The sequence below is a fragment of the Eucalyptus grandis genome, chromosome 1, assembly GCF_016545825.1.
Source record: "Eucalyptus grandis isolate ANBG69807.140 chromosome 1, ASM1654582v1, whole genome shotgun sequence".
Lineage (NCBI taxonomy): Eukaryota > Viridiplantae > Streptophyta > Magnoliopsida > Myrtales > Myrtaceae > Eucalyptus > Eucalyptus grandis.
The window spans coordinates 33,496,716-33,511,166 of record NC_052612.1 but is presented as its reverse complement, the minus strand read 5'-3'; the positions used below and the strand labels follow the sequence as shown (position 1 = coordinate 33,511,166).

Genomic DNA, 14,451 nt, shown 5'->3' with positions numbered 1-14,451 from the left:
CTTCATACCTGACCACCAGTAGTGTTGACGCAGATTCTGATACATCTTAGTACTTCCAGGATGAATGCTATAATTGCTATGATGTGCTTCAGATAAAATTTTTTCTCTAAGCTCTACATCGTCAGGTACAACCAAACGTCCACGGAACCTCAATACCCCATCATCAGAAACTTGAAAATCAGCCTTTCTTTTATCGGTATCCTCTTGAAGAATTTTCTGTACGTCTGGATCTATCGGTTGGAGTTGTTTAATTCTAACCTGGACATCCGACTCAATTATGAGGGTGGCCATAAAACTTAAAATGTGGCCTACCTCAAATTTGAATTCCGAATCCCAAGCTCTCTCAATTAAGTTCCACTCCTTAATCAATATATGAGACACTGAAGACCTTCGACTCAAAGCATCGGCAACCTTATTCGCCTTTCCTGGGTGATATAGAATATCACAGTCGTAGTTCTTCAGCAATTCCATCCGTTGGCGCTATCTCATGTTCAACTCCTTCTGAGAGAACAAATACTTGAGACTCTGATGATCTGTGAAAATCTAAAACTTCTCTCCGCACAAGTAGTGCCTCCAAATCTTCAACGCAAATATGATGGCTGTGAGTTCTAAGTCATGTGTCGGATAATTCAATTCATGAGATCTCAACTGACGGGAAGCATATACAACAACCCTACCATGTTGCATTAGCATGCAACCCAATCCCCTGAATAACGCATCACTATAGATCTCGAATCCTCCAAGACCAGATGAAATTGCCAGCACAGGTGCGGTAGTCAGTTTTTCCTTCAGCTCTTGGAAACTACGCTCGCACTTGTCTGTCCATATGAACTTTTCGTTTTTCTTCGTGAGCTTTGTCAGAGGCGACGCTATCGATGAAAACCCTTCCACAAACCGTCTGTAATAACCTACTAACCCCAGAAAACTTCTAATCTCTGTCACTGTTGTCGGTCTTGGCCACTTGATCACGGCTTCTATCTTACTCGGGTTGACGAAGATTCCTTCCCCGGAAATCACATGACCTAAGAACACAACACGAGTCAACCAAAATTTGCATTTGCTAAACTTAGCATAAAGCTGATGAGTTCTTAAGGTTTGGAGTACTACTCTTAGATGATTCTCATGCTCTTCATCCCTTCTCAAATAGACCAAGATGTCATCAATGAACACGATCACAAATTGATCCACATATTCCTTAAAACTTTGTTCATCAAATCTATGAAGGCAGCTGGAGCATTCGTTAACCCGAACGGCATCACTGTAAACTCGTAATGACCATAACGGGTACAAAATGCCGATTTAAGAATATCCTCTTTCCTAATCCTCAGCTAATGATATCCTGTCCTTAAGTCGATCTTCGAGAATATTGACGCTCCTTGCAGTTGATCAAATAAGTCATCTATCCTCAGCAATGAATACTTGTTCTTGATCATTACCTGATTGAGTTGCTGATAGTCTATGCACAAACGTAACGAACCATCTTTCTTCTTAACAAACAGAACTGGTGCTCCCCAAGGTGATACACTAAGATGAATAAATCCCTTATCTAGTAATTCTTGCATCTGCACCTTTAATTCCTTCAACTCAGATAATGCCATTCGATAAGGTGCCATTGAGATCGGTTCTATCCTTGGTGCTAGCTCAATTACAAATTCAATCTCTCTTTCTAGCGGTAACCCTGGCAATTCTTTTGAAAAACATCTGAAAACTCTTGTACCACTATAATATTTTCCATTTTTAGCTCTTCAATTGTCGTATCTACAACAGTTGCTAAGTACCCTCGGCAACCCTCGTCTAACAAATGAGCTGCTTCCGGCGACGAGATTAAGGAAATCGAAGGTCCTCCTCGATTCCCGACAAACTCGAAGCTCTTCCCCCTTAATGGGTCAAACTGAATCGCCTTGCGATAGTTGTCCATTTTAGCTCATTGATTGGTGAGCCAGTCCATGCCAATTATCAAATCAAAATCATACATGGTTAGGACTAACAAGTCAATTTTCCCCACTCGCTCACCAATCTTTAACTTGCACCCCGAACATCCCAAAGCAGCAATAACTTTATCTTTCAATGGTGTAGATATGCAAATTGCCGACTCCAACAATACAGGACTCAACCCTAGCATCCTAACATATTGCTCGGCAATGAAGGAATGGGTTGCTCCCGAATCAAACAAAGCATAAGCAGGTTGGTCGTTGAGCGAGACCATACCTGTAATCACGTCAGGCGCAGCTTCTGTCATGCCCCGGACCCCGAGCACGTGCCCATCCCTATATGGTCGATAAAAATTTGCGACTTCCCAGGACGAGTCGCCGACCCTTTCCATTTTATTGCACATGCGGAAGCGAAAAGAAATCCCCTGACAGTAATCATCTCGGGATAGAAAAGTAGGATAATAGATTCACCAACAAACATGCTTTTATATATACACTGAGTCATGAACACAAGTCTATGGCCAAAAGACTACAAAAGGCGGCCTTCCCAAAGAAGCGGTCCTAAGCGACCCTCGCTTCCGATCACCTCCTCTCGGCTCCGGGTCCTCCACTTGACGACCCTGAAAATGTTGTCCCACAACGGGGTGAGATATCATCTCAGCGAGTCTAAGCTCTAAACCCCAATTAGGAGGGAAATACGCCAAGAAGCGTCCTAAGCACGCAATCACACAATCAAGAGACTTACCTCGTCTCAGACCCACCCTGCAGGTCAGTACAATTTATCTCACAAACAACATGAGAGCATGAGCAACAATTAAGCTCCAGCCATACTGAAACGCCACACTCGATTAATCATGCGTTCTTAGTTTTGATCTCGGCATATAGCACGGCCTACTCTCAGTTCGGCGGTCTTCTGGCATTGCCAGGCTTCGTCTCACCCCATTGAGCACGGCACATCTCTTTATTAGACGGCTTTCCCAAAGGAGCATGGGGTCCAGAATCAATTGCGACCGGCTTCCTTCCGTCAGGGGTATCCACATAGGGATAACGTCAGCTCAACAGCCGGGACGATTTCTCATAACCATCACACGATCACTCAAATATGGCCCGGGACACCGTGCATTGCACTCAAATGCTTCAATTAAAATGGTGAGCCCGGCCTTTTCTTCGTATTAGAAATTCACATGAAATTACTCGTGTGTGGGTACACGGTCAACTTGATCCAGAAAAATTGGTATTCATCCTTTTTTAAAATCCCACTATTTCATATAGTACTAAAAACTATTTTCAATGTCAAAACCCGACACACAGGATTTTCTGAATAAATATTGGAAATTCACAATTTTGGAATTAAATACCAAAAAATCCAATCAGCACTCAATTTGCATAACTTAGCACTCAATTGCAGAAATTAACCACACATTGCAATCGGCACGAAATTAGGTCACTTGGCTATCCCGGTTTAATTTCCGGAAAAATAATTAATAATTAAATAATTACTGAAATCAATTAAATAAATCAATTTAAATTCTACAAATAATAACCTAGGCCAAAATCATTGAATTAATAACCAATACGGACTCGGAGAAATTCCCGAACCCTTCTAGATAAACAGTACAATTTATTTAGGCCTTAGCTAAACCATGCTAACCACCTAACATGCTCAATTAAATAATTCAATTTCTAATTTAATCTAACTAACCACCTAATTCCTAATAAAATAAATCTAACACCTTAAACGTCATTAACCTACTAAGCAGAGTTTAGAGTATAAACTCACCGGTGTATCGCGAAACCGGTTCACCGCGGATGGCGACGCGACGGCGGCGAAATCTTAATTTTTATTTGCGTCGGCGGTGGACCGGGCCTAAGCGGGCCCAACAAATCTCAGCCCAAATGCGAGATTTGTTTCCAACTTGGCTGGGCTTCACTTGATTCGCGGGCTGAACTTAGGTGGACTTGGGCTTCAATTAACGTGGGCTTGGAAAGGCTGAGTTGAGCTTGAATTCAAGTGGGCCTTAAGCTTGCAATGGAATTGGGCCGAGCCTGAATCATTTGGGCTTTGCTTGGGTTAAATCTTTTGAGACTGAGTCAATGTTTCTAGAATTTATTGTGATATGACAGAATCTTCAATTTCTGAAATCAGACTTGAATTTGTGGTTAATTTCCATTCGACGCATTTTTCGTGTGACCTAGGCTACCAAGCAGTTTTGGAGATTTTTTTAGTGCAAATGACCCTTGGTAGATTTTCTTTGAGCTACTATGAACCTACTCGACACATTGGTGACTCTCGGTTGTCGTGAAAATCTCGAGGATTCAAATATGGACACATGGTACCAAAACGATATAAGAATCATCTAGGGCCGGTCGACGATAATTTTCCAATTTAGTGGTATCACCAACGATTAGCCACACATCTCAGTCGAATAGACCTATCTTTAATTTCAAATCGATTTTATACTGTACCATAATGGCCTCTAAAGATGAGCATGGTCGAGAAGTCGATTCATGGTCGAATTCTCAAGTATATTGCATTAAAATTCCTTAATGACTTCCCTGGATAGTCTAGTTATCTCACAAGTGATTAGCTCTGAGAATAATACTATAGATGCGTCGATGAAAGGCTTGATTTATTCAATTGAAAACAATATTGAAAATTCAGGATGTCACATTTAGTAACTAGCCAAACAATGCCGATTCTATTCTTTTGTTTCCTAGAAAAAAAAATACTTCTTTTTTATCAGGAACAATGGAACAACTCCTATCCAGAATGAAGTTAATTTTTTTTCCTTTCTCCTTCTCTTTCATCCTTTGGCTAGTCGCCAACCTCAGCCTGGTTGGTGACCGACTACAAGGCCTACGACCTTGTCGCAATGTCACCGGCCCCTAGTGAGGCTGGTGTGGCTTGCTCTCACTAGGCCACTGTGAGAGGAGCGTCGCCCAGCTATGGTGAGGCCGACCTCGCGGTTCGGCCTAATGAGGTCAAGTCTCGTCGATGGGCGGGCGAGCTTGGCCTTGCTAGATTTGGGCGAGGCCAAGCTCGCCTAGCCAAGGTTTAGCTAAGCCTTGCCCAGCCATTAGGGAGGCTTGGCCTCGTTGGGAGCCAGCAACACTCAGAAAATTGCCGACCATTGTGTTGCCAGCCCTCGTGTGGCCAATTGCTAGCCTAGCCAAAGTCGACGATCAACCAAAGGATGAAGGAGAAGAAGAAAATGACAAAAGAAAAGACAAAAAGAAAAATGTTAAAGATGTACTAAAATTATTAAAAAATTAAAAGAAATTCTAAATCATAACAGAATTTGAGATTTTACCAAATACATTTCTATCTCAGAAATAACAATTTTGGATATTTACCAAATGCCTTAAAATGCTCAAAAACTCGTCTATGGAATAGAATAAAAAAAAATCATTTTTGAGCAAAAATTGTTTTTGGAAACAGGATGGTTACCAAATAGGCCCTTAGAGGATTCGTAGTTACAATAGGTTTTAGTTGATTTTGATATATATATTTTTTACAATTTATTGATAAGCTTTCAAGTTCACACATTCAAGGTTTGGATTAGGCTATATTAGGTCAATGGTGCCTATTTCTTTTGTGAATTTGTAAACTCATATCTTGGAAGTAATGGAGATTGATATGTTATGAGTTATTAAAAGCATGTTTGTTGAATTAAAATTTGGATCGAGCATTTACTACATTTTCATATTTGTGAATAGTTTGAGAAATGTATTATAAAACATTATATATGATGATTTGTAAACTTAATTTGTGAAATTGATTCTAAAATGGTTTGTAAAATGTATTCTAATTTATAAAACAAATTCTGGATTTGGTTTGTGGATTATTTGTGACACCTCTCGACGGCCCCGATCCGTTAAGGTCACCACGGTTAAACTTACTTTTCACTTTCCGGAATAACATGTCATTCGATACCATTTCAATTGCAGCGGGTCCATATAACTTGGGGGTTTACATTTTTTTTTTATTGGTCCCTTGCACAATTCATATAAAGGAAGCATATCCAACAACTCTCTTCTCTATATTCAGAAAACAATGTACGCCAACTAAACATCTTATATAAGTTAAAGCCAAACACTTTTATTTACATAAAGCAGATGGACATCTTTAGTCGGTACATCAAAATGCCATAGTTTTCTATACTTGGCTATACTTCAAGAAATGACTGACATCTCTCTTCCAACAGTCGTATACTTAAAGTCCATTGATCAGTGTTGGTGTCCAAAAGTTTCTTCCTTTGCTATCCTCCTCCTCGCGGTTATATCCAACCACTTGATCCATCTACTAGTGGTAGTGGCAGTAGAGGAATCTTATCTAGTCTGAAATGTTAATCCCCAAAAGGGGTGAGTACAACCACTCAGCAGTAAAGATCCACAAAACTATTCATTGCGTCACACAAAACAATCAAGGCATCATAGCAAATCACATATCATTCATGCATTCAAGCATAACTTACCTTGCAGCCATGCATATGTCATCATACCATATGTACATATACCATCATGCACTCATCATCAAGCATTCATGCATATATCACCATGCCATATGTGCATATACCTCTATGTAGTCATGCATATCTCACCATGCCATCGTGCATATACCACCGTGATTCATATCATCCATGCTATTAAGCATACATCACCATGAGATCCATTCATGCCTTCATGATCGCATTTTCAATATCAAATAGCATTAATTTACTTTCATAAGCAGATCATGCATCATGCCATATGCATACACCCATGCACATGATTCATTTTCAATTCTTATTTTTCACAAGGATCTCATCAATTTTTCTTTCCAGGGACCAATGTTTGCATCCCATAATTTATTGCTCGCACCCAATCCTGGCATCGCGGGGAACCTTTGGCACACACCTCCGGGCATCCGGCACCCCCACATTTCGGGCATCTCGCATCCCAACTAGCATCACGAGGTATCCCCCAGCACACACCTCCGGGGCTTTTGGGATTACGTATTGACATACCACCAGGCATTCCCCCTGGAATTACGTACCGTATATCACTGGGCATCTCAAAACTCCCGAGGACCCTCCGGAATTACGCCACTAGGCCACCGGGCATTTGGCACCCCCACATCCTGGGCATCCCGACACTCCCGGGGCATCGTCGGCTCACACCTCCAATGGCATCCTCATTTATCACAATTCATGTTCATAATTGTGTCTCAATATTAACATGGCACATGATGTGATGGCAACCAAGTCAATTTCAGCTTTTGATTTTATATGTAATGCCATATATCATCACATATGCAGCAAGATCAATTACTATTATTTTAGAAAACAGAATGCATTCTTTTTAATTTACATTTCCTAAGATTTAGTAATTGTCTCTAATAATTTCTAAGAATTTAGTACATCATAGACAAACTTTAAGGGCATTCATCTCATGAAGAACACAGCACCACCAGAATTTCATACAAAATAGGATAGTCCATGCATCACAGCTTTTGAAATTTGCACAATCCAGCTAGCACGGTTTTAGAAAACATTTTCATTAAATACCCAAATGATATTAAAAAATTATGAAATTCAAACATGTGATATTCAAGACATAAAGACAGATACTTCATGAAGAACACTACACCAAAAGATCCCTATATAGTTCAACACAGACCACACATCACAGCACTACTAATTCTGTCCGTTCCACTTGCACAGTTTTTGAAACATTTTTTTGGTTAAATAGGAAAATGAACTTCAAAAATTTCGAAATTTGAATATGTTGTAGGCAAGACATAAATAAAGGTATTTTATGCAGAACACTTTTCCAAAAGAATCTCATACAAAACGGTATAGACCACGCATTGCAACATTACCAAGTCCGAACACATCAGATCGCACAGTTTTAAAAAAATCATTGATTAAATACCCAAATGACATTTAAAAATTATGAAATTTGAATATGTGATAGCCAAGACCATAAGGTAAATACTTCATGAAGACATCGAAGTCAGATTCGTTCTAGGTAATTAAATATAGGCAGTTAAAACTTCTGTTCCTAGTACCGAAATTTCCAGATCTAACCATCTTCGAAAGACCACGATTTCACCTACCTAATCTTGTTTTTTTTCTCTAAATTTTTGATATGTTCTACCTTAAGAAGTACAATACAACTTTTATTAAGAGATCAAGGTGAGATTTTAACAAGAAGGTTACTTTACAGACCACGAAACCACTGAAGGCCAGCACAACGAATTCCAGATCTAGTCTGTCCAACGAAAAATCATTTCACTAATCATTTCTTGTTCGTTTTGCCTCAAATTTTAGTATGTTGTTCTTCAAGGTGTTCTCTACAATTTTCATGAAGAAATAAAAACAAGATTTCGACTAAAAAGTCACATGCAACACACAATCTCATGGACGGTTGGACTGGTCTTTCTAGAAACAGCATGCATGACCAACGAATCTCTCTCCACAGCTCCGAAATTTCATCCCATCTACCACAACCAAGACTTACCATCTACTACACATACACACAGCAATGTAAAGAGTAGGTTTTAGGACTTCACTTGCCTCAAATCAAAGGAAAACACAGCAAGAATGATGGCGGGACTAGGCAGGCTCGACGGCGTCTCCTCTTCCTCTCTTCTCCTCTTTCTCTCTCGGCACCTAGACCGACCACCCCCTTCCCCCTTCTCCTTTTGGTTGAAAAGAAAGCTTGCATGCATTCACATTTTGCATGGGGGACACTTGTCCCCAAGAAGGAGACAAGTGTCTCCCTTGCCGAAGACACTTGGAGGAGGCCATTCGGCTCCTCCCCCCCTTCCATGCATCGACAACCCCATGGGCTCTATGGGCCGGCCCTCTTGGCCCACTTTAGGCCCAACTCACTTGAGCCTAAGGTCCAAACTTAAATGACCCATATTTATTTTTGGTAATCCATCTTAATCCCACTTATACAAGGTACCAAATTACAAATTTAAATGGCCATAATACTTTGTAACATAGTTTAATAAAATCCAACTTATAAAATTCATGGCCAAAAACATAATTCCCTCATCAAATAAAATCCTTGGTCTCACATGGACATAGGACACGTTTCCAACAAAAATAATTATCCATTTATATAAATACCAGATCATTCTTATTCACTTGGCCATAAATCTTGAAATCATAATTCAATAAACTCCTACTTATAAAACACATGGCCATGAGTTATTTTTGGGATGCCACATATTATTAGATGATGATGATTTGATGTTCAATATCAGCGTGAACTTAATTAAGGGCTTTTTTGGTGTGCATACTGGTTTAAGAATATCCTTTTAGACCGAGCTACCACTTAATAATAGGTAGAGATCTTGCCAAGGGAATTTTGGTTCCCTTGTCATGAGGCAGTTTGTTGTAACAGTGGTTGGATATTGAGCAATAAATTGATCGATGGCACGGATTATTGACATGTGATTTGTTAAGATTGATTAATAGATGGAACCATTGATATTTGTTGATTAAAAGAAATATTTTGAATATGATCAGGTTAAAGTGATATAACTCATTTTAATATTGTACGTGTATTATACACTAAATTTAAGACAAGTGAGTTTTGATATTGTTTTATAAATGTGCATAGTGGATCCTTGATTTGCTTCGAAGTGTTTTGTATTATTCACTTAGCTATGATTACTCGCACTTTCATTTGTAATCTTTTTTAGGTAGAGTGAAAGTGCTATCGATGAGAAGTTTTGATAGTTGGATTTTGGGTGTGATATGAGGCAATTATTTATATATCAATTGATAGTTGACGGCCTAATTGAGTTTCGATATGTATATATTCTTTTCATGGATTGTAGATATTCCGATGATATAACCAATTTTCAGTTTTGTCATATATATTGATAGACGCGTAATTTTCCCTACTCTTGTAAGATTCAGGGTGTGATGAATTGAACGTGAATTCGTTGTGGTTGAGGTAAGGTTTTTTTTTTTTCTAAAAGTAGGCCGTGGTCAATGAAAATGAATAGCGGTTTAAGATTTTGCTGGATCGGAGACCCAGGACGTCAGGTCTTTTTATTTTATTTCTTCTGCTTTCCATCCTCAATACTCGTCGAAGAAAAGAGAAGGGAAAAAAAAAGGTTCAGCAAGATCCGAGACCCGGATGACCTTGATTTAAGTTTTGCACGAGGAAGCGAACCTCTTTTCCATCTAGCCGGTGAGCGATCCTTGCTCACCATGGTCCTTAAGGCCGCCATCGAGTTCGACCTCCTCGAAAGATGTTGGAATGATATCAATCATGGCAACTCAGATCATCTGTTTTCAGTCATCCTCAGAGAAATTGAACTGGCAATTGTAATCCAACGTTTGAATAATCCGAAATCTCCTTCGATGTTTCACAGCTCAAGAACTTACTAATCCCCGTTATTATGTTTTCCGAGAATTGAATTGAATTGTTTGCTTTTTAACTCGTAGGTACTTAACGAAAGATGCGATTCTCGAAGGGGCAATCCCATTCAAAAAGGAGTATAGGATGAGTGCGTTCGAGTATCACAGCATAAACCCGAAATTTCAACAAGATCTTCAACCGGGAATGTCTAATCAATCCACCAGTACCATGAAGAAGATACTAGAAACGTACAATGGCTTTGAGGGACTCAAAGATGGCGGTGGATGCCGGAGATGGTACTAAGCAATGCTCAGCATCATTGTTTGTTGGTAGGTTGTTTGTAAAACAAACAAAGAGGTGCCTCATCCTACATCGAAAAGATGTGAGTGCGCACGAGAATGAGATTGACACTCATCGACGATTATTATTTTTTATTTATTGGAAGATTCTAATGGATTTTTATGAAAATTAACGACAACGTCCCGTTGAAACAATGCGATTGTTCACGTAAGAGTTACGCTTATTTTTCTATTTACAATTTATTTAATTCCAAATTTTATTATTTCTTCCAATGGTTATCTTAGAGTTCATATCTGTTTAGACGTAACTTCTTAATTTTGGAAGGTTGTGTCTGTTTAGATATAACTTATTGTTTTTGCTATAAATTATTGAACATGTCTATTTGATCATAATCTTCTTCTTCCATTTTTTTTTTCATTTTTTATACAGCCATTGTTTCCGATTGTCTTCCATAAGAAATCCTGATGCTGTATAGTATTTTCATTTTATAGTATTTTCAATTGTTCTACTTTGATAATCTAATTTTATGTGTGCCTTTTTCCGCAGTTGGCTTTCGTTTCGGATTACTAAGTTATGCTTATAAAATGAAATAATAAGGAAGTAACTATTGTTATGGCTAAATATGCAACCTAGAGGAGCTAAATAACTTGATAATCAAAGCTTGATAGATTTTGCAGAATTATAAAAATCAAGTTTAATGAATACAGGGATAGTTTAATACACGCAAGAATAAATTGATTACATCAAATGTAATATACATCAAATGTAATATACTTCTATCAAATAAATATGGAAATAAGTAAGAGATAGAAGACAATGCAAACAGATCCTATGGTATTTCAGCTTAAATTGAGCCCATGCCCATTCTCACATACTAATAGCCATTGGCAAATTGGAATCAATTTTTTCGGCTATACCGTCCTTCTCAGCTCTCGACCTAGAACCGTAATGCCCCGGTCATGCTAGATCGGATCTTCCTGACTGTTGGCCAGCCTTTATGTGCTCACATGCACTCTTCACGACCTCCGCGGCGGAACCCGGTTCACCAAGGTGCACCAGATGACCCCATTCGAGTATGAGTGCCCACCCGCGATTCAACAAGATCTTCAACTGGACAATATCCGATCACTTCACCATTACGATGAAGAAGATACCGCAAACATACAATGGCTTCGAGGGCCTCCAGATGTTGGTGGATGTAGGAGGCGGCATCAGGGCCGCACTCAGCGTGATCGTTGCCAAATACCCTTTAATTAAGGGCATTAAGTATGACTTGTCTCACGTGATTGAAGATGCTCCATCTTATCCTGGTACATAATGTTTTTCTCTCGCTCACTCTTCGAGACTAGTTGTATAATTGAGAGTAACTCAAGATCTAGGAACAGTTTCGCATTTCACTTTTGATTCATTGCCTCTTACTTAGTATGAAGCACCTTGCAGAAAATAACACCGAAAAGTTTAATATCAGGATTAACGCAGGTATCGAGAGCATTGGAGGTGACATGTTCGTCAGCGTTCCGTGTTTTAGGTTTTGCTCATAAAAGAAAAGAATAAGGAAGTGACTGACAAGGAAAAGTTACAAGATTTGTTGTTTTATGCTAATCCAGTTCGAGTCTGCATATTGATTTTACACAATGGGTAACGAAACAGGGTGCTCAGAAGAAATTCAACACTGATTCAGGTCGGACCCAACAGCCACTAGAAACAAATGAGATACAATCCACCTGATCAAACGTGTAGAAGCAAGAGGGAGGACCACGTTAATGATGTGCAACCGAAAAAGTGAGGCCTATTTCAGCAAGTTTTCCATGTATAAATTGTCAGAGGATCAATTGAAGGCTTATAAAATCGTGTGGACCGTATGATGCCTGAGGAAAAAAATGAGAGCACATGCTGAGGTCCACTTCTATGTCGTTCTGCTCGGAATTATTACGGAGCTGGTAGCTTGATGTGTTCAAAATATAACTCGAGTTTAAATCCATATATCATACTCAGGCGGAGCATCTATTGCTCGTAAATATGTTGAGAACAGAAGCACGCTTCACATGCTTATTTAATCTCCTGATGGCGGGTGACGAAGGATTTCTTCAAGCGTTCTATTCATGCATTAAAATAATGCATGTGATTGCCATGCGCCCATGAGAAGAGGACGGTGGCCTCTTTTGCGTTAAATGGCTCCCTTTTGTCCTCTTGTCCTCTTTGTCAAAGGCCATGTGAACCTGCAGGAAGAAAGAAAAAAATCGAGCAGCTTCTTTGGCTTCGTTCTCTGCAAAAAGGAGAACAATGATGGCTGTTTTAAACCAAAATATAGTGAATAAGAATTGAATTGCAGAACAGAGGAAGGAATATGTTTGTATATTTTTCTATCGTATTTGTACAATTATAGATGCTCTATTTATAGATTTTCACGAAAAGATCAATGTCAACAATTAAGGGGATTATGAAAGGAAACGTAATTCATTGATTGGGAATTGATGTAGTGATTTGTTGATACTTGATTTGTGGGGATTTGATTCTGTCAATTTGTTTCTTTCTTTGGTGGAGAGTGTGTTGGGGGTTTCCTTCTTTGCTTGATTCTTCCAATCTGCCTTCTTTGGTGTTACCATCTTTGGTGGAGTCAGAATGTTGCTGATTGCTTGATCGTTGCAGATTTCTTAATTATTGCTAATTTCTTGAATTTCGGCGATTGATTGATTCTCTTAACATCCCTCGTAAGCTGACTGGGCAAAATGGATAGTCAACTTGGTTCAAAGCATCCGAAATCTAGTTGATGAGAGTCCTTTGGTGAAAATATTGGCTGGTTGATTGATAATTGATAAATGATGAACTGAGAGTTGACGGCGAGCCAAGCGTTCCCAAATGAATTGAAAATCAATCTCTACATACTTTGTGCGAGCATGGAAAACCGAGTTTGCAATGGGATAGATAGCTAAGAGATTGTCCCTCCAAAGTACAGGCGGGCGTGAAGGTAATGCCTGAAGGTCGCAAAGTAGAAACACCATCCAAATGAGCTTGGCTATTGTGTCTGCTAGGTTTTTGTATTCTGCTTTGGTGCTAGAGCGAGCAATTGTTCATTGTTTGCGCAAACTCCAGGAAATAAGGTTGGAACCAAGGAAAATGCAGAAGCCACCGATGGAACTTGATTTAAGTAGATATGAACTGAGCCATTGGTACCACGCGCATGGCACCTGCTTTAAGCCATAGAGAGAGTGTCGAAGACGGCAGACATGAGTCGGTCGTTGGAGATCAACAAATCTTTGTGATTGTGTCATGTAGACTTCAAATAAGTGGCCGTGAAGGAAAGCATTGGATATATCTATTTGGCAAATAGGCCAGCCTCGAGAGTAAGCTACCGCAAGTATTGTGTAAATTGTGACTGACTTAGCGATGGGAGTGAATGTTTGTGTATAGTCAATTCTCTTTTGTTGGTGGTAACCTTTTGCAACTAGTCGAGGCTTGTACCTATCATGGGAGCCATCGGACTTGAGCTCGATTTTGTAAATCCATTGGCAACCGATGGGGCGAACATGAGGTGGTGCTGGTATAAGTTCCCAAGTTCCATTGTTGATTAAGGCGTCATATTCTATCGCTATAACTGCATGCCAATTTGGATCTCGGGAAGCCTGCGTGAAACAAGTAGGCTCGACGGGAGTCTGTGTACCTGCAATCAAAGCATAAGTTTGATTTCTTGTGAGGACTCGCCGGTGAATCGTGTCATCTCTCTGTAGGAAAAAGGTTGATAAGAACAAATAAATTTGTCTGAGGCGTGCAAACGTAAGCACTGTCCTTAAAGATAATTCCGCCCATCGGAGTGCGAAACTCAGTGCGATAGGCTTCTGACAGCTATCCTCTCAAG

The 14,451-nt window shown here is 39.5% G+C and overlaps 1 protein-coding gene across 1 annotated transcript; it reads left to right on the top strand.

Annotated features, from left to right (window-relative positions):
• The first annotated feature begins 10,144 nt into the window (after positions 1 to 10,144).
• LOC104455715 (caffeic acid 3-O-methyltransferase 1-like) lies at positions 10,145 to 12,136 on the top strand. Its single transcript, XM_010070461.1, has 4 exons — positions 10,145 to 10,299; positions 10,382 to 10,464; positions 11,678 to 11,905; positions 12,075 to 12,136. The coding sequence occupies exons 1-4, from the start codon at positions 10,145 to 10,147 to the stop codon at positions 12,134 to 12,136; spliced, it is 528 nt and encodes a 175-aa protein (XP_010068763.1).
• The last annotated feature ends 2,315 nt before the right edge of the window (positions 12,137 to 14,451 follow it).

Excerpts from the sequence above, each read along its gene's own strand:
- LOC104455715 (XM_010070461.1), top strand. The coding sequence starts at position 10,145 with ATGGTCCTTAAGGCCGCCATCGAGTTCGACCTCCTCGAAAGATGTTGG. Across the intron at positions 10,300-10,381 it reads AATCCGAAATCTCCTTCGAT|GTACTTAACGAAAGATGCGA; the intron begins GTTTCACAGCTC and ends TTTAACTCGTAG. Across the intron at positions 10,465-11,677 it reads TGCGTTCGAGTATCACAGCA|CCCACCCGCGATTCAACAAG; the intron begins TAAACCCGAAAT and ends CGAGTATGAGTG.